Source organism: Ruditapes philippinarum, unplaced genomic scaffold (genome assembly GCF_026571515.1).
Source record: "Ruditapes philippinarum isolate M1 unplaced genomic scaffold, ASM2657151v2 ctg387_1_1_1_1, whole genome shotgun sequence".
Classification (NCBI taxonomy): Eukaryota; Metazoa; Mollusca; class Bivalvia; order Venerida; family Veneridae; genus Ruditapes; species Ruditapes philippinarum.
In genome coordinates, this window is record NW_026856517.1 from 287756 (window position 1) to 314578 (window position 26823).

The 26823-nt window shown below is 31.9% G+C and overlaps 1 protein-coding gene across 10 annotated transcripts in view; it reads right to left on the reverse strand.

Annotated features, from left to right (window-relative positions):
- Positions 1 to 26823, reverse strand: part of LOC132746852 (cytosolic carboxypeptidase 2-like) — a 122445-nt gene that overhangs the window by 27710 nt on the left and 67912 nt on the right. For 7 of the 10 annotated variants that reach the window (XM_060736121.1, XM_060736122.1, XM_060736124.1 and 4 more), the window contains 18 exons: positions 25582 to 25771; positions 21299 to 21453; positions 21030 to 21108; positions 20642 to 20720; positions 18882 to 19065; positions 17500 to 17822; positions 15755 to 15925; positions 13915 to 14060; positions 13460 to 13471; positions 11387 to 11485; positions 10924 to 11060; positions 9535 to 9853; positions 8748 to 8910; positions 7057 to 7095; positions 3352 to 3417; positions 2456 to 2581; positions 2051 to 2113; positions 874 to 963 (listed from right to left, as the gene is read on the reverse strand). In XM_060736121.1, coding sequence (XP_060592104.1) covers positions 874 to 963; positions 2051 to 2113; positions 2456 to 2581; positions 3352 to 3417; positions 7057 to 7095; positions 8748 to 8910; positions 9535 to 9853; positions 10924 to 11060; positions 11387 to 11485; positions 13460 to 13471; positions 13915 to 14060; positions 15755 to 15925; positions 17500 to 17822; positions 18882 to 19065; positions 20642 to 20720; positions 21030 to 21108; positions 21299 to 21453; positions 25582 to 25771 — 2441 coding nt within the window. The remainder of the gene's footprint in view (positions 1 to 873; positions 964 to 2050; positions 2114 to 2455; positions 2582 to 3351; positions 3418 to 7056; positions 7096 to 8747; positions 8911 to 9534; positions 9854 to 10923; positions 11061 to 11386; positions 11486 to 13459; positions 13472 to 13914; positions 14061 to 15754; positions 15926 to 17499; positions 17823 to 18881; positions 19066 to 20641; positions 20721 to 21029; positions 21109 to 21298; positions 21454 to 25581; positions 25772 to 26823) is intronic. The other 3 variants (XM_060736127.1, XM_060736130.1, XM_060736131.1) reach the window with 3 other exon arrangements.

A 26823-nucleotide genomic window follows, 5' to 3' on the forward strand; every position in this document is an offset into this window, starting at 1 on the left:
AAGTTATCTCAATTTTCATCAAGGTCTCTAAAAATAAATTCTCCAGTGCCTTCCTTCCAAATACTTTATCATGCTTATTTTATATGCCTGTAGAGTTTTATCATCATCTATGGCTACTAAAATTCTGTTTAAGTAATTAATTAAGTAGATCTATATCATGAAATTCCCATAGATGATGTGCTTGACTGTTACTTGCCATTTTAGCAATGTTGATGATTTGCTTAACTGTATCCTTCCATGTTAGCAAGGCTGTTGTTTTGTTTGACTTTAACCTAGCTACCATTTAAGCAAAAAAATCATAATAAATGATATAGTAATACATTTGTATTATCAAAAACATTCATGCCATTTATTAACCACTACATAATTATTCGACCTTGACATTCAAACTATAGAATCTGACCTTGACATTAAAACTATAGAATTTGACCTTAACATTAAAACTATAGAATTTGACCTTGACATTAAAACTATACAATTGACCTTGACAATAAAACTATAGAATTTGACCTTGACATTAAAAGTATAGAATTTGACCTTGAGGCTACAGATGAAGGTCTTCAACACTAAGGACATAAAATCATCAAGTCATTAGTTATTGAAATTACATAATTAAGTATATATAACGCTTTAAACAATAAAATTATCCCTAAGATATGGGCCCTCATATTATAAGTCTGTATCATAAATATTTAGATCCACTCTATCAGATATTTTTATTATAATCTTTTAACAAAATCCTATTATCTAAGTATTTATTATAAAGGGGGCATCAAATCAATGTATTATGGAAGGAGACCATTGGAATTTATTTATAATTTAGAGGCCTTTGCCCAAGTTGAGGAAGTTTACAGAGGAATAACTAGTTTATACCTTGACATCTACTAGCGGCATTTGAATATGGCCGCTGGATTGGGTACGTGGGGACAATAAAGGCTTTGCTTCATTAAGATATTCTTTCATCTGGTATGTAAATTAAGTCCAATTTGTCATAAACATAATAGTGCCAAAAAAAATAAAGAAATAAAGAAATAAAAATTTTGTTACATCTATTTATTTCAATAATTCTTTATGATATTATTAAATATTTGCATAGCATCTTTTTTGTAATTGTACAGTATGTCTATCAAATTTGTAAATTTGTTGTTGCTCCAAACAAGAAGACATTTCTTTTTGAGACTTCCATGAAGTTCACTAATTATGAAGTTCACTAATTATGAAAGTGAACTGTCTCATACATTATTCAATATTAATAACATTAGTTCAGAATAATAAAATTTGCCATAAGAGTTTATAATAATTTATTTGTTTAATATATAGATGTAACAAAAGACAATCAAATAAGAATAATAAAGCTATAATTATACATCATCTAAAACTGGCACAAAATGACTAAATATTGGATAGAGAACATATAACAGGCTCTATCAGACATGACAAAAGGTACCTTATTGAACAATATAAAGCTATATCTAATGAATTATTAAATACAAAATTCATTCAGTTATTTAATTATGTTGCTTCCAAAATCTTATAGTTCAGAGTTGTAACATACAATGTCTCTGTTCATTGGCGTACATTTTTTTAATCAAAATATTTACACTTGTACTGGTTGAAGTACACAATTCAATTTGATTTTGCAATAATAAAGCATATCACACTTTAATTAGTACCTTTTGTTTTGTCAGATTTAGAACAAGAAAAATTTATATATAAAATCATTCACCCAAAAACATAATATATTGAATTAAATATTTGTATTTATAAATAATTATAAATCAATGTAAAGCTTATCATATTTCACACTGGTGTGCATTTAACATAACTTCTGTTTTAACATCTATATATTTTTACTAAAATAAAATGCTAGTATATTACAGTTGTCACTATATTTTCACAATCAACCATTGTAAGAATAAAAAAATTAACTAAGTGCACAGAAATCTTTGGTGCACGTGGAAATTTTTACAAAGAAACGACAGAATGATTGCAAATAGGGTACTGTATTATAAAATGCTTAAATGTAAAATAATGAGAGACAAATACTTACAAAGAAAGCAACTTCTTTTTGTTTCTCTTCTTCCGTCCTTTTCTTCATCTCTGCCATTCTTTGCTGTAATTTCAAGGTAAAAATCAAGTAAATCAAGTTGAGAATACAAACAAACTAATTTATGCCTTAGACTAGTTATTTTAAGATCGCTAGCCAAATTGGTTCAAACCCAGTTAGGGGCAAGTCGTTGTTTCCTTGAGCAAGAAATGTACACTCATTGCTCAGTACAGGTTGGTTCCAGGAACTGAATTATCCGAATTAAACAGTATTTCATAAATGTGTCATTTTGTACAAAAATATACCTTAACTCAGAATAACTTAATAATTAACTAAAGGTAAAACTGAATATACTAAATCAGAATGGTCACAATTATTAATATTTCATCAATCTATGACCAACAATACCTTAGCAGCTCTCTCTACACTTCTTTCCTCAGCAAAACAAGGAATGCCTCCATTTTTCCTGCCCTCATATTTGCTAACAAAGTGTGGGTCTTTCTTCTGATTTGCATATTTATCTCCCCTTAATGCCTGCAATATAACATGAGACTATGGAGTTAATAGCAATCTTATAAATCATTTCATTACCATGCAGATTATTATTAAGTTAACCAGTTATTATTTGATATAGATTTATTATCATTTCTACAAGATATTTGTTAGCTTTGTTATATTGTTTTAATGAATGCACTATTTATCTATATACAGCATTACTAAAGTGTATAAAATGCTCAATATAGTTTAAATTGTTAAAATAGTTAAAAAACAGTTGTTTAGATCATAGTTTATTGTTCATAAGATTTTTTTCTCTAGCTCACCTTTCCTGCACTTTCATATCCCCCACTCCAACACTTATAAACCCCTCCATTCTATATCTTTATCTTTTTACCCCTCCTGACTTAGAAGAAATTCCTGACACTCTTCCTTTATTATCTACATTAATTACCCCTGCACTTACATCTATCTAATCATCTGTGCTTTATATAGTCATAATATTACAATATACTATATCCCTAGCTTTCCCAAACCTTCACTCTTTTTCCCTTTTCTATTTCCCTCTTCTGTTTACCCACTAGTACCCTACTTTTACCCTCGCTAGAAAACAAGAATAAAAAATTGCCTGTTATCTAGTTATGTACAATTTCCACTCTGGCAAATGAAGTAATACCCTCCACCACCAACCTTAGGGTGCTACGTGATGATAGGATTATCAGTTATCGTTGAATGCTGCTTTTTTTAGATGGAATGAACAATCAGTCAATGCCCCTTTTAATTAATATGTGATAATTGCTAGAACGAACCTGTGACTGCCGTGATGACCCTTCCGTGCGATCTGGCCCCTGATTGCCAGAAATAGTGGGCAGTGCCTGTTAGAGAAAGATATCAAATCAAAACTGAGGTCAGAGGTTAATACAAAGTGTTATTTTCTCTGAAAGTGTTACAAAAAAGGAAAAAAGAATTTATAATAAACTGGAAAAAATCTCTGTTAATTGTAAGAAAGATATTATATTTTTAAAGCAAAACATATGATTACCAAAATATAATTTGTAAATTGGATAACAAAACATTTAGTAACAGATTTTATATTTGAATGCATGAATACAGATTTCACGTGTTTATAACAGGTTTCAAACATAACTAAGCATCTAAACTTTTATATAGCATATAGAGTGCACTGTTTAGAGAGGTAAACTAAGTTTTAGGTGGGCACTTAGACCATTCCTAATTGAGAAAACAAGAATATGTGTTACATGCCATGGTTCATAGGTGCTCCGAGACTGTTGTCATAACAAACAAATGGAACATGGCCTGACTTTTGCAAGAATAATGTATCCTGCAAACTTTTAATCATTTTTCATATAAAATCTTAGAGCAAAGGAAAAGGAAAAAGAAGGATAAGTGTTTCATAAAAATAATCAGTTAAAGAATAAATTCTTCAGAGCTGACAGAATATGCTATAGAATGCTAAACATTTTGAGTAATAAGCTTGTTCCATGGCCATATAACATGTATATGCAGATTCCAGGGCAGAAGAAGAAATTTAATTTTAATGTTGTGTCTCAACACAAAATATCTATCTAAATGGCTAACAGCTATCAAGAGCTGTCAACAGGACAGCACACTTAAGAGTCTGGATAATGAAGGTATAAACAAAGAGAATGTGATTTCATTCAAACAAATAAATGACATAATTATGAGTCTTGGATATTGATCGAAGAAATTTTAAATTTACAAAGGCCATTTTACATTAAAAAACTTCATGTGATGGCCCCATGGATAGTGCCTTCCAGTACTGCAGATCCTAAAGACATGTGTGAAGTTTAAAGAGGATACTGACAGTAGTTTTGAAGATAAATGTTGCATACCAAGAATTTCTAAGTTTAAAAAGGGCCATAATCCTGTCAAAACCCTTATCAAAGTAATGAGCCTTGGATAGACTGGCCTCCAAATATTGGCACATTTTAAGACAAGCTCAATATGGAAGTAACTTCTAAAGTTGTTGAAAATGGACAATAATGGATTATGGATGACATCAACAGACAAACAATGGACTGACTAGCTAACAATCATGAGAACTATATGTTTAGGTGAGCTAAAAATTCATTATGTAATACTATAATGTATAGTTAAACAAAATTCATTTAAAACTATTTGAATAAAGAAAAAAATGCTGATCAAAGGTAAAATAAAAATTCTGTCTTTAGCAAAGAATAGTGCAAACTGCTGATTTTCAAACAAAATGAAAATAATGTGACTGATTAACATTAGTAGTTAATTGTGACATAGGACAAAATGTGTCATTCCTTGATCTATATTAAATTGACAACAGCAGAGTGTATGCTATATTACAAAATGTAAACTAGAACTGCCACTATCATGGCGTGAATACCCCCGCATACCACTTTGTCAGAATCAACAGTGGCCATTTAGAGCTCAAGGACAACCTCCCTGCCAAATCTGAGGTTACTATGCCAGTGCATTGCTAAGTTATGTATTGTACATGCTTCAAATGTGGAAATGTCAAAATCAATACATTGCGGACAGGACGTTCTTTAGCAATTGAGAAGAAAGCTTTTTTTTTTGTCAAGGTCCCTGTGACCTTGACCTTAGACCCAGTGACCTCAAAATCAATAGGGGTCACCTTATAGTCATGATCAACATCCATGCCAAATATGAAGACTGTGGGTCAAAGGAATCTTAAGTTAATGGGCGGACAAACTTTTGAAGTCAAAGTCCCTATGACCTTGACCTTTGATCCAGTGACCTCAAAATCAAAAGGGGTCATCTACTAATCATGATCAACATCCATGCCAAATATGAAGACTGTGGGTCAAAGGAATCTAAAGTTATTGGGCAGACAAACTTTTTGAAGTCAAAGTCCCTGTGACCTTGACCTTTGACCTGGTGACCTCAAAAACAATAGTGGTCATCTACTAATCATGACTAACCTCCATTCAAAATATGAAGACTGTGGGTCAAAGGAATCTTAAGTTATTGGGCGGACAAGCTTTTTGAAGTCAAGGCCCCTGTGACCTTGACCTTTGACCTGGTGACCTCAAAATCAATAGGGGGTCATCTACTAATCATGACTAACCTCCATGCCAAATATGAAGACTGTGGGTCAAAGAAATCTTAAGTTATAGGGCGGACAAGCTTTCTGAAGTCAAGGCCCCTGTGACCTTGACCTTTGATCTCAAAATCAATAGTGGTCATCTACTAATCATGACTAACCTCCATGCCAAATATGACGACTGTAGGTCAAAGGAATCTTAAGTTATTGGGCGGACAAGCTTTTTGAAGTCAAGGCCCCTGTGACCTTGACCTTTGACCTAGTGACCTCAAAATCAATAGGGGTCATCTACTAATCATGACTAACCTCCATGCCAAATATGAAGACTAAGGGTCAAAGGAATCTTAAGTTATTGGGCGGACAAGAAAAAACCGACGGACGGACGGACAGACGGACGGACGGACAAGCTGATTCCAGTATACCCCCCTTACAACTTTGTTGTGCGGGGGTATAATAAAGACAAGAAGCGCCGCAATGCGATGAAAACCAGGTTTTCAACGACCAAGTTTTGATGTGACAGCAATCAATAGGTCAAAGTGCACTGAAGATATTGAGAAAAAGCTGAAAATTCGGTTGTAAACAGGTGACCTTGACCTTGCTCCCAGTGGCAATCTAAAGCTGCCACACAGCAAGTTTTGTGTCAAAAGGTCAAAGCAAACTGAATTTCTTTTTTTAAGCCACAGTGATGTTTTTGTTAAATTTTAATCGCAATTCAATTGTGAGCACTTAGTTTAGATATTCTAACTATACCAGAATTATATGCAAAACAATCCCTTCCCCCTAAAAATTGTGACCAAATACTCATATATATACACATATATTTGATTATTATATTTATACAGGAAATTAAAACAGTGAGTATATCCCATTTCAACATTTACATATAAAACAAGTGATACATTGAACAGTTAACACGGACTACCAATTACAGGAAGGTTGGGGAGGTTTAAATCTAGCAAATTACGCCGACACTGCCTTGTCCAAGACCAAACACACAGGCAGATCAAATAGCCAAGATAAAAACCAACAAGAACTGTTTGTAAGACAGTGTGCTCGACTATATTTCTCAGTGATTGACTGTAAAGAAAAGGGCATTACTCTGTAAAATGGTAACTTTGAGTTATGGGACCTGTGCTGAGACATCATGTTAGATAATCACAGAGAACAAGTGTGTGAAGTTTCAACCCATTCCTCTCAGTAGTTTTGGAGTAACCAACTTGCATGTTAAACTTAACTAAAGAGTGATGCCAACACCTGGGTGAGTCTTTTCTTTGAACAGTCTGGCTAAAACAAAATGGCTGAACCATATACATCACCGCTGTTAACTGATTGGCTAGTTATTCTTTTAACCAAGTGCACCATTTCCCCCTGCACCCCTCCTTTTAAAGCAGAAAAAAATTCCAAAAACTGGAAAAACTGCAGGATTATAACTTACCGAATGACATTTAGCAGTCGTACATTGGAAACAGTTTGTCTACATTTGAAAAAATGTATCGAAATATAATGATAACTTGCATTGCAAACAATGACATAAACAATATCTGTTAACAGTCAGCCAAAACCTGATCATGATGATGATCTCATGATAAGTAAATTCTCTAAATTAAGTCGCAGTAAAGAAAAATATCACTTAAACCCACTGAGAAAAAAAATCATCGGCAAAAAAAACAATACAAAAAAAATTAGATTAATAATAGAAAGTCAATATTAGATTATTAATAACAATTTGATTTTCTTTTATATGTAAGAACGAAATATATTTTACAGAGTTAAGTAACAAGCATTACATAAAAATATAACAGTTGGTGTCCACGAGTGAAATATAATCACATAATTTGACCTTTAATTGACATGGAAAGCAAATTTTCTACTGTTTCAGTGGTTTTATGACATTTTGTAATTTGAGCCGCGCCATGACAAAACCAACATAATGGGTTTGCGACCAGCATGGATCCAGACCAGCCTGCGCATTGGCGCAGTCTGATCAGGATCCATGCTGTTCGCTTACTAACTCTATTAAAAGTAGAGAAACTGATAGCGAACAGCATGGATCCTGATCAGACTGCGCGGATGCGCAGGCTGGTCTGGATCCATGCTGGTCGCAAACCCATTATGTTGGTTTTGTCGTGACACGGCTCATTTTATTTTTACATGCTCAACTGAAATATATTTTACAGAGTGAACATTAGATGTGATATTTTCAAGAGGCGGCATAGTCAAAAGTGCTAATACAATAATAGGTGCTCACAAGTGAAATATAATTCAATCTTACATGCAAAACAAATTTTCTATTTATATCATGCTATTTCAATGGTTTTAGGTCATTTTGATGATTTTTGCTGCATAAAGTCACAATGCCACAGCATTTAAATTAATGTTGAATAAGTAAATTGTCTTGAATTACACTACATTATTACCATGAATTGATATTCTTTATTTTTAACACTGTTAAATAATAAAAATACAATTTTACTTTCCACTAAAGAGCATGTAAATAAATTAACTTTTTATAAAAAAAAAAAAAAAAAAAAAAAAAAAAAAAAAAAAAAAAACAAGATTTTTTTTTCATATGATGTTAGCAAAAAAGTACAAAAATGTTAATAAAAACAAACAAAATGTATCATTTATGATAAAATTAGAATTAGTTATAATCTTTATATGTGTAACATTAAGCCCCCAAATCTATCAGCATTCCATTAAAGAATATCTTCATACTATTTTATTGCAAGTTTAGCACATTTCAACAATTTTTTTTTTTAATCCTATCATTTATATACCAAAACTCAAATTTTTTATGACTTTATTTTTGTTTTAGATATCTTCATATAATATTTTAAAAGCAAGTTTCTAAACAAATAAACAGAATGTGTTTGCATGGAGGGAATGAAGCAATTCAACAATTAAATTTATTTTTCGCATATAGATTAAATTAAAAAATATCAGAAACCATTAAATTTTACCAGATTTAACAGATTTATTTTCAATTTATTTTTCCACAACACCTATCGCCTTTCATTGGTTTTGATATATTTTGTTCCATGCTAAACATCAAACAAATTAGTATGAGATATGAGTATAAATCATTTGAAGAAAATGACTATTTATACATGTATATAGATGACTTACACTAAGTTTCCTCTCCTCCTTCTTGTCCGAGCCACCGGAACCACCTTTTCTCTCTTGCTGTTCTTTGTCACGTTGCTTTTTGGACTTTCGTTTCTTTTTCTTTGCTTTAGGCTCCGGTGCAGGCTTTAGTTCCGGTTCTGACTCGGAATCTGAGTCACTTGAACTGTAGCATAAACAAATATAACAGTACAATTAACACACCGAAAGCTGTTTTTGTATTACAAAATAAATTCTGTATTTGTAACTGTCTGATATAAAACTTTCAAGGATTTGACACTGTAACAATTTCCAGATAAATCTAGAAATGAGAGTAAGTTACTGAGAAAAGTTAGTTATCAATAATATACTAAATTATAGCTCAATAATTTACAGTTATATTGGACTGAATTATTTTTCAACCAATACTGGATTGCAGTATTTCAAAGGAGTCGTAACACATTTACTTTGGTAAATCAGCTAACTTTCAATAAATTCAAAAAATTGACTGTTTATAGAAAAAAATTTTAAACCCTATTTTTTTCAAATAGAGTTGTGTGATTACCGGTATTCCAAAGTAATAGTAACTCATCTACTTTAGTAACTTGGTCTAGTAAATCGATTGTTTATAAAAATAATTTCAAACACTCGATTGATTGGTGTTCATTAGTATGCATGTACCAAACTAAATTGGCCAAACAGCAGTACCACTCTAACCTTGACCAATTCAATTTTGTAAATGCTTTTTAATGAGCACTTACCTAAATTTTCACTAATTGGTTATCAGGTGTCAAATAAGCCTGTTACTTACTCTGACTCCTCGAGAGCTTCTGACACGTGTAGCTGCGCAAGTATCTTCAAACATCCGTCCATCGTCTTCATCGACTCTGCGTCCAGTATATTATCTACATCCATTTTACTTAAATTATTATTCCTGCTACTGTCTAATTTAGATTTCGATCTCTTGATTTTCTCGTCTTTATCTAGCACGGAGTTTTCTCGTGCGGATCGTATAACACTATGATTATTACTGTCACTGAGGTATTCATTATTGTCATTATTAGAATTATTATTTGTTATATACTGTTCTTGATCCATTGGCTGCTCTTGACTGGAACTATTCTCCTTCTCTGTAAATATATATAGAAAATTTCATGTCTTTCACAAAATAAGAGCTTTAAAGGAACTCTACTGAGGTTTTAGAGCCTAAAATCAGAAAATTTGAAATTCTTTCATAAATCAAATGTTTCATTTAAAACAGAAAATTATGCAATAGATAAGTCATACCCAGTGTTGAATTTATATATTTTTATGTGGTTTTTGGGCCAATTCATGTAAAAAGCTTTGGAGTCAATTTGCACAATAAAATTAAATTATACCTGGGAAAAGGAGTGAGCAAATGATCTGAAAGTTTGCACAGAAGTTAGTGGTCCAAACCTACATACTGTTATACAAAAATCTTGAAACTGCGCTTGATAGTAACACAAGAGCCTTGATAATGTACAATTTTCCAAGTTCAAAAAGGGCCATAATTATGTCAAGATTCTAAAATATTGGTTTTGGATATTGGCTTCCTTTTATGCTCTCAAATAAGTGTGTCAAGTTTCAACTCATTCTCTCATGTAGTTGTGGATATATCAACTTGCATGCAAAAACTTAAATCAACTTCGACAACGACTCCGACCTTTGGTGAGTACATTAAAAGCTCTCCCTATTCTTTGAATAGTTAAGTTAAAAATTGTCTGCTAAATCATTATCGAAAACTAATGAAAACTTGAAATTATAGTCTATAATGGTTCCTTCTCCCTGATTATACCTCATACCATAGATTCCATTAGGAATGAACAGCAAATATACAAGTTAAAAGTTGCATTATACACTATAGCAGAGCATGTGTTTTAACCCTTAAAAAGTTTTAATTTTATCTTTATTAGCTTGAATGCCCAAGACTCTAAGGCATCTCTCCAGTTGTATTTAACGAGGCAAACCCCAGGTGCCCTGCCATGCATTATTTTAGGAATAACCAAGCAGGCATCCAAGAACAACCATCAACATCATGAAAGCTAACTGGAGAGCTAACCAATAATTACCTGATGATCAAACCAGTGACCCCAGTGATGGACTGCTATAACTAAGTTGTAACAAAGATGAGTCTTTGATATCGCAATGAAATCAACATAACAGTGTTTTAACTAATTACCTTCTTCATTCTTGTTTGCTTGTTCTTGTTTCATAAAGGCACGTAGATTTGGCATTTTATACGTGACTCCACGACGCCGTTCTAGTACCTGACATGTTAGATACCGCGTCATCTCTAGCACAATTTCTGTTTGACGCCTGAAATAATCAGAACAGAACATTCCTTTTATCAAACAATGTTATCCATAAAGTCAAATATAGCAAAGGGTGTCTCAGCCATGACCACTGCATGGTGTAAACATCAGTTACAGCCAATGAAGATATCTGACATCAGAAACATCCTATATATTCAATCACTGAGGCAAGACAAATATTTTCTTATTTATTTGTTATGGATTTTAATTTTCATGATTTGAGTTTCACTATGGTGTTACAATTCAGTATCAATGTTAGAGTTTGAAGTTTATCATTAAAAGTTTTACAACAGGACACAATGTTTAAAAAATTAAAGAATTATAACTCACGCTTTATTTTCCTGAATGGATTGATATTCTAATGCAGACTGACATAGTATATGCCCCATCTCCATGTAATCGGATATGTTAAAATGACGACATTCTTCCCTGAAATAAATAATTTACAAATATTTATATAAGTGTAATAATCTACAAATATTTATAAGTGTTATAAAAAAAAAAACTGTTTTCTGAAAAATCTGGTGAAAATTGATTACCGGTATATACACATACATCATAGGTTACATACACTTTTAACCAACTCTTAATCTGTTTGAATTTAACATGATTTCTGTCTGCCACCAGTATAGAATAGAGCCAGGCTAGTCTGAATATTCATATCCAGTTAAACAAGGCTCTATACTGTTTGCAGCTCAGATTTTGTATTTTAATTTTGAAATTCCTTAAACTTTTAATGGATTATACACCATTCAAATTAGAGCAAACCATTACAAAAATACATGATATTACGTTTTAATAATGTTAGTTAGAAATGATATCAGAAGTATATCATGCTCACAGCCACAAATTTCATTAAGGTAAGAAAGAATTGGGCTAGTTAAAGAAATGCTGAATTTACAGTTTGATTTAATAAGTAAATTACTTTAAAACAGCTTTACATGCAGGTGTTAATTAAAGGAAACATACTGTCAAATAAAAACAGTGGCAATTTTTTCTTATCTATACAAGTCATAGAGACAAAAACAAGTGGTTACCATGTACTGAACTTAACAATTTAATGTCACCTCGTGTTAAAGAAACAAATATATCATTTTTACCTTATTCAACTTGTAGTAAACACTATAGAATATTAATCAAGCATTAAAGTAAGTTTGACAGTATAAATCAGTGTAAAATATTTGAAAGTATAATTATGTCTATAACAAAACAAAGACAGTCAAAAACTTGATCAATAAAATTAGTTTATTTGTAAAGGCTTTTTTTATGTTCATAATTTAGACAATGTTTGAACATCTAGTTTCTATATATTTCCATTTGCACCTTCATTTTGCATGTCAATGCAATTTCTCTTTTTCTACAAACATTTATTATATACTTATAAATGAAATATGGAAAAATATTGATGAAATAAAATGTATATTTTTATTTTCCATATTTTTACAGTAACTGCAAAAATTTTTTTTTCACTGCAGTGAAATATATTTTCCATATTTTCACTGGTGTCTTGTTAGACTTCTTTCTTCTAAATTCAGCCAATTCACAAAATTAAAGAAGCAGTCTTTAATGAAAAAGTATATAATAAACAGAAAATTCAAGTTTTTTAACAATGAATACAAGATTTATTTTATCATTATCATATATAATTACTGGGGCTACCGCCACTTCTGAAATATTTATTTTCATACCACTCAAAAATAAATCCCATATTTATAGAAAAAACTTGAATATCCTCTATGTATTAAAACAGAAAATATACATACATATAATATATACTATAATTCTAATCCACATCTGCAGCTCAAATTTGCAAATAAATAATATTAATGCCTCTTTTTTTAATAACTTAATAGAACACAATCATGCAATTACATCAGCTTTATATTGTGTATAAAGTTCTAGTGAAGCAGGGAAATGAGAAGTTTAGATATATTAGATACCAGGAAGTTTCCTGGTCATAATTTAACCGACCCCCTCCCCTACCCCCCCAATGGTCATTTGTCTCTCACTGCTGATTCCAAAAATCATGATGAATAAGTCACTTGTTGGTCACTTGTGGAAACATTTTGATAATTACTCGTTAGTTATCCACAAAAATTGACCGCCAATATATGACCAAAAGATATGTTAGAATCAGCATAAAACCAAGAAAAACAAACAAAGCATCTATAACACAATCCATAACAGACTGTGTAATGTTTGATACAGTTTCTAAAATTTCTACAACAGTCCAAATGCAATGAGTTATATAATTTTTAAACCAGTCTAAGATTATTAAACAATTCTTCATCACTACAAAAATACAAGCCAGTACACAACCTTTTCCAAAAACATTATACAAGCTTGCATGCTTCCACTATATAACTGATACAACAAGTTATCAAAATCATGCAGATTACTTACGCTGCTAAATTTCTGTAAAAAAGGCAAAAATTAAAAAAGAATCTGAATAAATGAAACATTCTGAAAATTATATACAACATGGCATAGACAAAAAATTCATCCGTAAATTCACATGTAGATTTCAACAAATTGCAGAATTTTTTTTTTTTCACAAAATATCGTAATTAAGACTTGTTGTTATAGATCTACCAGTATTAGTATCAAGTAAAAAGGTTGACTCATCATTGGTTAATTTTCAACAATCTGAGCAATGAATCATTTTAAACATGTACTTGTCACTGCCAAGTCCTTTTTTTCTCTTCTTAGTACCCTTAAAAACTGATTTAGCATTATAAATTGTTAATTCCTCTCTTTAAATAGCAATTTCTGTGTACATGTACTTGAATTCTTCTTATAAAAAAGCTCCAAAAAAAGCAGCTTTCAATTAAACTTATTTTATACAAATTTACACCTACTTGTTCATTGCAGTGCCGCTAAATGTTGCCTCTAGAGTAAAACTATTGAGAATTCTAAACTGACGCCACATGACCACACGACCTGTTGCCTCCTTACATCTCTTAATGTTGAACTTACAGAATGGAAATGAAAACTTCTCCGGAGACTGTAAGTGGAGAAAACACTTGTAAGTGGAGAAAACACTTGTAAGTGGAGAAAACACTGTCAAAAATATGTACAGAAGTTGTTCTATTAATATGTGGGAGATAACGGCACAAGCAACTGAGATTAGGTCCACAGTATCTTTTCGTCCAATCAGCCGCACACGCTGTCACTTTTTATGTTTGTAGTAAAAGATAAAAATAATATAGAACTATAGACAAACTGGCATAAGATTTCAATAGGCCTTTTGTATTAAAATGGTCTAAACATAATGTTATGAAAATTCATCAATTTAATCTTTTATAACGGCAACATTACAATATAATTTAAAGCCTAATGCTTATCAAACAAATTGGCTGTCATTTAGTCACAAACATAAGACTACCAGCTAGTAGGTAGTTGCTTATCCTGTTGTTATGTCAGTTATTTTTGGCTTGCAGCCACGGCTGCAAGCCATTTCATATGGAAAACTTGTTCCGGTTAGGTGGTTTTCTGCTTACATTTGTAAGTGCATGATTGAACGGAACCCAGCTGCAATCGTGCCAATCGCAACTTTTCGGCCTTTTTCGTCACTCTTCGGATTAATGATAATAGCCGATGTAGTTCCGATTGCAATCGTGACAATTCGGGCGATTCCGTCATACTGCAGAATCAATCGAATGCTTAGTCTGGTTCCCAGCTTCTATTGTAAACAAATAGTTTAGACAAAGGGCAGGTAATCCAGACTATCGAATGCTGCGGAATCAGACGAAGTAATATTATGGAAATCTAAGCTATTTTTAGTTACTTCGGTAATCCCAGTTTGTTTATATAGATAGGATTCGTATTTTTACCTGATTTATTGATTTAAACCGTAATAAATTATAAACGAAATTGTTCCGTTTCAATTCTTTTTCAAGACGCAAAAGTTAGTTTCTTTTATAATTGTTTTTTGTCTGTATTAGTTTTATACAATAGAGGATGTTGACTGTAGTAGTATTCCGTCTTCAAAGGGTGGTCCAATTCACACAGAATATTAGTGCATGATCGAGTTATATTTAGTTCTACTGAACTTGGTGAGGTAATCTAAAAATAGTCCATGCATATCATTAACCTTACCACGTGATGATAGCGATGCTTATTAATTGGTACCACGTAACGGAGTGGAAATGAAATGTGCACACTTGTTTCCTTTCAGTATGATAGATAGATCTCCACGTTAGTATTTTTACGATTGATTATTTTCTTTATTAGTTTTATACAATACAGTAGAGAATAGATTTCAAATCGTTTTGACAAAAATATTCGTTTTTACAAAAATAAAAACAACTAAATATGTTGGGATGAAGGCACAACTGTGCAAGCCTTTCCTTTTAAAAGGAAACTTTATTTTGGTTGGATTTTACATCGCAATAACACAGTAGAGGTCATAATTATGGCGACTTTCCAACTTTACTGGAGGAGGAAGACCTCAGATGCCCTTCTGTGCATTTTTTCAGTAGAACCACTGACGTTCAATAAGCTAGCTGGATAGCTTTCTCACATGAATGAATCCAAAGTCCATGACCGAATTCAAACCCTTGCATGAGAGGCATGTTGTTTGAAATCAACGACCTTAACCACTTGGCCACCGACCTCCCTGTCAGTTACAATGATTATCTCTCAGCTAAAACTGATATAAAGTAACGATAGATAAGTTATAATAAATAAACAGCTTACTTTTTGTGCCATTAACCATGGAAATAATCTCTCGTTAAGGAAAGCTCTAGCACCAACAACTCCATTATTGCTGTTGTTGTTGTTGTCTGGATCATCAGTAGCTGTGTTGTTACCATACATAAATACATTATGTTTCCGACTATGGCCATGAAGATCACAATATAGCACCACCTGGTGAACAAACAAACAAGACTTACTTGTAATATAACATGATAGTATCAAATTAAAGTTCCCTGAAACAGCTTAAGGTTTTTATGTTTTTTGCACCAACACAGTAAAGGTCACATGGTGTCTTTCCAGTTTAAACGATGAAGGAAGACTTCAGGTGCCCCACTGTGCAATTTTTTAGGCACAAATTTTAGGCACCCGAGTAGAACCACCAATGTTCCCTAAGGTACTTGGAAAGCTGTCTCACATGAGAGGATCCAAAGACGCTTGCGCAAACCGAACCTACTGTGGTGACTGGCAAGTGGTTTGAAGTCAACAACCTTACCCACTCGGCCACTGACACCCTGCGTAACAACTTAATTTTACAATTTAATGAATGGTAGTTTATCTAGAACTGCTGAATTATTAATGTTAATTGAGTGGACAGCCACCTTAAAATGTTAAAAACAAGAGCAGACTGTATGACAGGGCGCTCCACTAATTTCTCAGTGCTTGACAGTAAAAAAAGGGGACCTTTCTATGTCTATGACTTTAATAATTGACATTTACACAATTATAAAACAAGAAAACCATGATGACTGTTTTTATGAATTGCCTGAGTGAAATCTGTAATTTGATACAAGGGAGATATTAAAACTTTTTCCTGTCATTAGCTCTGTCCCGAATCACAGGATTTTCACTAGTCAATGTTAATTTTGCCATTCAAATGCCCGAGATTTGTCAGTATGAGCTGACAGAATTTCCTTACAACCTTAGACCCTGATGGTAAACAAACATTAATGATAATGAAAAATTGATCAATATTCTTCTCAGCAATAGGCTACTGATGAAGTTCAAAACCCAAAACAAACAATTTCTCTAACTTGATTAAGAAATCTTTATGGTGTTAAGAATGTTTTTTCTCAACTTGACCTGACATAGTTTTGCGCTTTGAACCACATTCCCTTTGACTTTACTAAAACAAGCCTTTTGACAATGACCTAGCATATTAAAACTGAGACAATGAAGATTTGTTTGAAACTATTCCTAAGATTTTACCTAAACATGACCCATATTCAAACTAGACCTTACCATTATCAAGACTTTCATTCTGAAAATTTATCAAAAATATGGTCTATACAGTGCTAACATTAGGTGTATCATTGATGTAACCTGGTTAGTGTTTGACCACAAATGACCCACATTTAATCTTGCTACAATCTCTTAAAGACTTATTGAGAAAAAATCAAAACTTTGACCTCTTGAGTGTTAACATAGTTTTTCAAATATTTGACATTAAAAGTATCTTTTAATCACCTAATTTTCAAGGCTGTCCTTAAAATCATCTAGCCAGATGTTCTGAGTCTGTGGCCTAGCTCTAGAGTGTGCAAGGGTCAGGTTGGAAGATAAACAAATGATTCACCCTAATAACTCATACTGTCTAGAGCATAATGTGCTCAGGTGTACAAGAAATCTAAAAACATTTCAGGTAATATATAAAATGTACTATCATGCACTTTAAAGTTGAAAACCTTCAACGTCATTCTCTAAAGAAATAAAAATTGGCACTCAATTTCAAATGTATCATAGTTACAAACCTCATGTTTTTCCATCACAGTTTCTATCATATTTTTCGTATGCCACACTGTCGGAAAACTTTCTTTTTTCGGGTGTCTATAATTTCTATTTAAATCTCGAGCAGCTAATGAGCACCTATAATTCCCGACTATAACTCCATCAGGATTTAACATTGGCACCATTTTGAATATGAACTTGTCTCTAAGAGTTCGCGCTTCTGGGCTTGGCCCAGTTATATAGTCTAACACACCCTTCATCATCCAAGATGCCTGGGATTCGCCCGGATGTACCCGAGCTGTTACTATAACAGCTTTCTTCTCATCCTGAGTTTCTTGAGATTGATCTGTCATAAAATAATCAATAAAATCTAATTGTTAGAATGTTGACTTTTAAACAGAAAATCATAAACAAGAGGGCCATGATGGCCCTGAGTCACTCACCAGAAACAACTGCTTTGCAGTAAAAGATAAAAGACTACCTAAGAATGCTACAGACAAAATTTGGTGATCATCCGTAGAAAGAGACGTTTAAAGGTATTTCTATTTTTAGCTTTAGCAGCCCAAAAAGGGGCCAAACAAATTAATATGAGCACAATTGATAAAAGACTACCTAAGAATGCCACATACAAAGTTTGGTGATCACCCATCAATTAGTTTTGTAGAAGATGTCTAAATGTTTTTTCTATTTTTAGCTCTAGAGACCCCTTAAAGGGGCCAATCAAATTAAAATGAGCAAATTTGATACACATTTGTCACAAATTTTAAGTAAAAAATTATTAATTTTGTTTCCAATATAAGATTGATCTGTCATAAAATAATAAATAAAATTCAATTGTTAGAATGTTGACTTTTAAACAGAAAATTGCAAATATGTATGTCCTGACCTTTAAATAAAATATCATTATTAAAGATATTTCCAACAGACTACATGCAATGTACCATTACTCAAATAATGTTTACATAAAGAACTAACAACCATTTTATGTACTTTTATTTAATATTATAGACACATTGATATACCATTCTGCTGTATTAATCAAGAACATAGACACATTGATAAAGCATCCTGCCATATATTGATATCATAGACACATTGATTACCCCATCAAGTCATTTCATATTGATATTGATTTGATTAACCTATCCTGCACTTATGACATTGATATCATAGGTACAATGATTACCCTATCCTGCCATATCATATTGATATCATAGATAAATTGATACCCCGATATCCTACCATATTATAATATGATAACAATGACACACTGATAACCCCCTCATGCCATATTATATAATGATATCATAGATACATTTATAACCAATCCTGCCATATTATGTTGCAATGTGACTAGTAATAAGATTCGTTATATTGCTAGAGTGGTTTTCATGAAAATACATACCAAAATTTGTTACGGTGACTAGAAAACAGCTATTTCCGGCACGTGTTTCACACAGTACTTCTCGTTGTATATACTTCTGACGTTCCGAGTCATTTAATAAAAACTCTAGATCATCTTTAAGATCGGTGAATGTGTAAGGATAACAATGGGCAAGGTAGTATGTGTCATTCTCATTCGGGAATTCCTAAAATATATATACATATAATAATAGTGAATGTTACAAAATTATGTTGTTGATGAAACACATTCTATTCAATCACTTTTACTTAATGCATTGATAAAAATTTGATTTCTCTTGCCACTGTATATTAAATACTGCATGAATATTATCAAATTTTCTTAGATACATTTAAAGTAATGAACAATTATGCAAGTTATGATATTTCATTTTTGAATTGAAAAGCAGAAGTATAGGATTATATTTTTGCAAAGAACTACATCTCTGAAGCGTAAAATGCTCATGTTGGCCTCGTCTGATAACACAGAGGTGCTTCCATGTCAGATAACGTAGAGGTGTAGCCATGTCAGATAACATAGTGCTGCAGCCATGTCAGATAACATAGAGGTACAGCAATGTCAGATAACATAGAGGTACAGCCATGTCAGATAACATAGAGGTACAGCCATGTCAGATAACATAGAGGTACAGCAATGTCAGATAAAATAGAGGTACAGCAATGTCAGATGACATAGAGGTGCATCTATGTCAGATAACAGAGAGGTACAGCCATGTCAGATAACATAGAGGTACAGCCTTGTCAGATAACATAGAGGTGAAGCCTTGTTAGATAACATACAGGTGCAGCAATGTCAGATAACATAGAGGTACAGCCATGTCAGATGACATAGAGGTACAGCCATGTCAGATGACATAGATGTTCAGCCTTGTCAGATAACATAGAGGTGAAGCCTTGTCAGATAACAGAGAGGTGCAGTCATGTCAGATAACATAGAAGTGCAACCATGACAGATAACATAGAGGTACAGCCATGTCAGATGACAAAGAGGTACAGCCATGTCAGATGACATAGAGGTACAGCCTTGTCAGATAACATAGAGGTACAGCCATGTCAGATAACATAGAGAAGCAGTCATGTCTGATGACATAGAGGTACATCTATGTCAGATAACATAGAGGTGCAGCCATGTCAGATGACATAGGGGTACAGTCATGTCAGATGAATTAAAAGTATAGCCATGCCAGATGATATAGACTTAAAACCAAATCAGATAACATAGAGGTTCAGCCATGTCAGATGACATAGAGGTGCAGTCATGTCTGATTACATAGAAGTGCAGCCATGTCAGATGACATAGAGGTAAAGCCATGTCTGATGACACAGAGGTACAGCCATGTCAGATGACATAGAGATGCAGCCATGTCAGATGACATGGCAGTCATGACAGATAACATAGATGTGCAACCATGTCAGATAACATAGAGGTGCAACCATGTCAGATAACATATAGGTACAGCCATGTCAAATAACAGAGAGGTGTAGCCATGTCATATAACATAGAGGTGTAGCCATGTCAGATAACATATAGGTACAGCCATGTCAGATGACATAGAGGTACAGCCATGTCAGATAACATAGAGGTACAGCCATGTCAGATAACATAGAGGTGCAGCTATGTCAGATAGGGACAAAGACATGCAGCTAAATTAAATGACATAGAGGTGTATTCTTGATTAGTGCCACTGCATTGACTTGTCTTTTCTACCATCAATATTTAAGATCAAGATTTTATGCACTTACCATCTGCCATTCCAGCTCATAAAATGCAATTCCCCTCATCAACAATGGGCAGTGTAAATGCATAACATTGCGTGAATAACTGAAAAAAAATAAATAAAAGGCGATGTATTTTTTTTTATTTTGTTCATACATATAGGAGAGTAAGATATTTCCTTCTAACATTTTGATATATAAATAAAATTTAGATGTCAAACTTTCACAAATTTTTCATGTTTAATTAACAAAGCAATTAACTGACATCATTTTCTAATGTCATGATTAGTCATGATATTTATGACTGTATGATGTTTACAAAACATTTAACATGATAAAGATGCTGTATGTGCACAGGAATTTGTAAGTTTTTCTTAAACTATATTATCAAAGTAAGAAATATACATGTAATTACCTGATATGGTGGCCTGTGCGTACCCAGCCAATACCTTTGTTTTTGGCATCTAATTCCGAGTAAACCAAAGGTCTCATACCTAATATATTACATAAAGTTTATTAACAATAAAAGCCTATACTAATACATCAACATTAAATAAATCATATATACATACAAGAAAATATAAATTAAAATCATACAAATCTAACATGTACAAATGTATAGTTATGAAACATTAAAACCACACAATAATACTATACATTAGAATAAATACTTTGAAAACCTACCATAGTTGTATAAACTGTCTCTCTTGAGCAAGTTGACAATTCTGAACCGATATGTGACCCCTGGTACGGCATTCTGTATCCGGAAATAGTACCATTGTGTATGACGATTTGTGTAGAGGTCTGTTTTTAGCACTAATTCATATTCAAACTGTCCTCTGAAATTATGAGCATAATCAACAGTATTATAAGATATGTGAAAAAAACAAAACAGTATGGAACAACTATCACTCCTAACTTAGAAGAGAAACTGAGAAAGTAAGTTTATTCAAAGGACTGTCAATAGTTTGAAATTGGCAGTTCTAAAATATAAACTCTAACTATTTTACTAAAAGTAGTTTAATCAGAAGTTCTAAAATATAAATTGTTGACTATTTTACTAGTTATAACTAGGTAGTTCTAAAATATACCTGTAACTATTTTACTACAAGTAGTTAACTCAGAAGTTCAAAAATATAAATTGTTGACTATTTTACTAGTTATAACTGAAGGCAGTTCTAAAATATAACTGTAACTATTTTACTACATGTAGTTAGCTCAGAAGTTCTAAAATATAAATTGTTAACTATTTTACTAGTTATAACTGAAGGCAGTTTTAGAATATCTCTGTAGCTATTTTACTAAAGATCCTGCATGTTGTAATCATGAATGTAACATACAGTTTCCTTCAAACACAATTTTTAAACATTCAGAATATGATATTCGTGTATATTTTTTATCAAAAAAATTTGAACAAGATGTTAATAGAAATACATTTCTAATTACCTCTTTTTATGTACATTATCATATCTTTGTAATTAATGCATTTTAAAATTTATGATAATGATAATTCTTCATTTTGGTGTCATGTTTATCATATAAAACAATAATTTTTTAATGAACATGGACTTTTAATGAGCAGTTCTACAATATAAACTGTGACTATTTTATTAGTTAACCAAGCTATTATTTATAATTTTTACTTAATGGCTTAATTTTACTAGTTAAAGGCAGCAGCTGCTCTTTAAAACACATTGTTGATTCTTTACAAATTAACCATTTCAATTATTTCAACTTTTGCTATTTTACAATACTTAATACTTGAGCATTTTTATAATTAAACTATTAAATTAGCTATTTTACTAGTTAACTCAGCAGTTCTCTAATATTAACTGTTGCTTAGTTTACTTGTTAACTCAGCAGTTCTTTAATATAAATTGTTACTAGTTTACTTGTTAACTCAGCAGTTTTTTAATATAAATTGTTACTAGTTTACTTGTTAACTCAGCAGTTCTTTAATATAAATTGTTGCTAGCTTACAAGTTAACTCAGCAGTTCTTTAATATAAATTGTTCATAGTTTATTTGTTAACTTAGCAGTTCTATAATATAAATTGTTGCTAGCTTACAAGTTAACTCAGCAGTTCTTTAATATAAACTGTTGCTAGTTTACTTGTTAACTCAGCAGTTCTTTAATATAAATTGTTCATAGTTTACTTGTTAACTTAGCAGTTCTTAAATATAAATTGTTGCTAGCTTACAAGTTAACTCAGCAGTTCTTTAATATAAACTGTTGCTAGTTTACTTGTTAACTCAGCAGTTCTTGAATATAAATTGTTCATAGTTTACTTGTTAACTTAGCAGTTCTTTAATATAAATTGTTCATAGTTTACTTGTTAACTTAGCAGTTCTTTAATATAAATTGTTCATAGTTTACTTGTTAACTCAGCAGTTCTTTAATATAAATTGTTCATAGTTTACTTGTTAACTTAGCAGTTCTTTAATATAAATTGTTCATAGTTTACTTGTTAACTCAGCAGTTCTTTAATATAAATTGTTCATAGTTTACTTGTTAACTCAGCAGTTCTTTAATATAAATTGTTCATAGTTTACTTGTTAACTTAGCAGTTCTTTAATATAAATTGTTGCTAGCTTACAAGCTAACTCAGCAGAGCTATAATATAAACTATTGCTAAGTTACTAGTTAACAAAGCAGTTCTTTAATATAAACTTTTGCTATTTTACTATTATTAAAATACAAACTTATAATGGCTTTTATACTAGTAAATGAGGCAATTTATTTTATAAACTGTGACCTTTTTAACACTGTAAAATAAATTTTGGCCTTTTTTAGAACTAGTATTTAAACTGGGCAGATCTATAGACTATTTTATTAGTCAACTCAGCAGTTCTATTAAGTAAACAGTTGCTATTTAACTCGCTAACTGGGCAGTTTTATAATAAAAACTGGGGCTATTAAATCTGCACAGAAGAGACCTTATATAATAACTGGTATGAGAACCTATACCTTTGTCATTTATACAAATCAAATGAATTGATTGCTTCCTATAAAATGTACACATATTATAATTTACTTATTTGATTCATGTTGTACAAGTTAAATATTGTATTGTTCAAATAAATGAAATATGATTGACAAGTAAGTGTAAACGTATAACCAAATTTTAGCTGATAAGGAGTCTAGGAACATGTTATGTATATCTTTTACAATACCAATTTTCAAGTTAGTTTATACAAATTTATTCTAGTTTGATTGTGTTGGAAGCAATAAGCTTATTGAAACACTCTTGAATCCATTCCTTAAACCAACCAGTACTAATCAATGAATGTAAAATTTCTTTGTCAAGGAAACAATGGTTTGTCTCTGACAGGGTTTGAACCCACATGGTCAGCAATCCTTTGATTACCTAAGCTTGATGTGTTACCACTAGCCATGCTGCTACCAAATTTCAAGTTAAAAGATCATTCCATAAATCATTATATTTTGTCAACAATGACTCCACTGAGGTTTTTTGACATGACAGGACAGGAATTATCTTTACGAGATTTATGTACCTTTGGAGGCATGTCTTAGCCAATAACTTGTGTGCAAATTTCCTGGTACCCCGTTTTTCCAGAATAATCATTAAATTATACAAAATGACCCAAATAATAAAAAGCCTTGCAATGCTCAAATTAGGCTAAGAATATAACAAAAAAAACAACAAAAAAAACGATATTCAATTTAATTCTGGAGCTCCATTAATTTACAAAATCACTTAATGAAATGCATTTCACTAAATTTTTAAGTTAACAATAACATGACAGTTATACATTGAGAACTATTTTAAAGCTGTCACAAAAGCTCCTTACTATTGTCAAAATTAGCACAATTAAAACCATTCACTTTTTAAAGTCAAATTTCCAGTGTAAATAAATTGTTTCCCACAAGGGGGTCTTTTTAAGAGGGCCACATGAAAAAAACTGTTCCCAGTATATCAACAGATGGGTAGCTTACAATACCTCCTTATCAATAATCTACCTGCATTATTGAAATACAATCTCACTTTTACTTGAGGTAGATTTAAAAGAAATATAAGATTATATATATATATCATGAAATTGAGCACATAAGCGATCTTGAGATTGGAATAATAAATTTTGCATTGATAAAAACACGCCACATCTTTTCGTTATATCGAATTCTTCAACAGCAATTTGAAAGTAATCCTGTATAAATAAGCTTGTAATGCAATCGTCTTTTCATTTTCATTATCATTATCAACCACAAAGGAATATTCATATCAACTGTAAACACAATAAATCTTCAAATAAAAAGTTAGTAATACAAAGGTTTGAAACGTAAATGCTTCCACGATAAACTGAATGCTATTGTAAATCTTCACGGTGCCACACTTTAAATTACGATAAGGATATACAACTTGTCAAAATCCACTCTCAAACAATTGATAATCCATGTTGAATAAATTTTTACGTCAATATTTATCCATGCTTTTCTGTGCAGTTTTGGGCGGTAAGTGATATTGATAACTAATATACCCTGCCCACCCATTAACTTTCCTTTTAAGTTCCAAATTATGGACAAGTCAGAGCTACATGATTAATTTAGACAGAAGGATGGATATTGTTCTTAAATGAAATAGTTGATATCAAAATCTTACTACCTGTGAGACATGTTAAAAGTCATCTTTTATCTTATCTATACAACTTATTAACAAAATCTTTAGCTCAGAATAAATTTAGTTTGTTCTTAGTTCACCATAGTTGAAATAGTTGTCCATAGTTGAAATGTTGTTAGCAAGTTTGTAGAATCATTTTAAAATTCTTTAAATTATATACATGAGTTTTAAAAGTAAATGGGTCATTTAAAGTTTAATTTTTTTTTTATTAATTATGCTCATATTGTCACCTTAGTGCAGTAACAGGTTAAGTCTTCTACATTTAAAAGGAGTTAACCAGTTATAGCACTAAGGTGGCGATACGTATTGTACAAGAAATATGACTTACACTCTCCTCGCCTGTCGTAAATTTCCACATTCAAATCGGGATTCAAACAACAGATTAGGACAGCAGCCCTGAGGTACCGGACTCGGGAAGTGATCTCTACTACTGCGCTCAGAATCATATACGATTAAAACTCCCCGCCATTTTGACATGAAAGGTGTGAGCTGACTCTCAACAGTTGAATAGTTTTGATCTGAAAAACATAAACAAATAGAAATTAAAATAATAGCATGATCTACCTTTGATCAAAGTTCCAAGTAATAAAGGGGCATAACTCAAAAAATATAGCTTTCAGAATTATGCCTCATTTTAACAACTGCATCTGCCCCTGCGAAAGCATGTTCATCAATTCATGAATTTTCATGAACAGTTCATGAATATTCATGAACATCTTTCAATTGTTCATCATCTTGGCAGAAATGTTCATGAACAAATATTCATGAACATTCAAGTTCATGAATATGTATGTCTGTTCACGATCATGTTGATGTGTTCATGAACATTTTGGCATCATTCTTGCTCTGTTCATGAACATTTTGGTATGTTCATGAACAAGCTGACAATAATCATGAACTTTAAAAACAAATTTGTCTTTACAATTTTAACCCATGTGAATACTTTTTAGTGTTAGAAAAAAATTTCAGTTCATGAACTCATGAACTGAAAAATTTCAGTTCATGAACTCTCGTGAGTTCATGAACTCACTGATCATCAACAAGAGTTGGCTGACCTTGGTAACACCCATAATGCAAAAGTCAACATGGCCGCCAGAAACAAAGCTCTACATGTGTTTTAACAAACTTTCGGTGCAAACTTACTTAAAAATGGAATAAATAACAATGACTTAGCAAAATGAAGAAAAAGTGATGTATTTACATAATGGACTATATAAAATCTTATGGAAAATTGTGTCAAAGAAATAAATTGAAGAGGAAACTGGCAAGTCTTGAATTCTAATGACAATTCAATTTGTACATAGGGAATCAATGAGCACAGTGTTTAACAAGTTTCATTACCTGTGTAATGGGCTTTTGTGTTTTGTATTTGTACTAAAACACTGTCTATTGTGCATTTTATGGCTGGTACAAATCAGCAGTCTTAGAATTAAATGAAAATTGATTGTGATGTCACATTATTATGACCCCTGGGAGAAGTTTTTGAATTGTTCATGAACATATTCATGAACAATTTCATGAATGTGCATTTGAACAAGTTCATGAATGTGCATGAACAACAAATGAGACT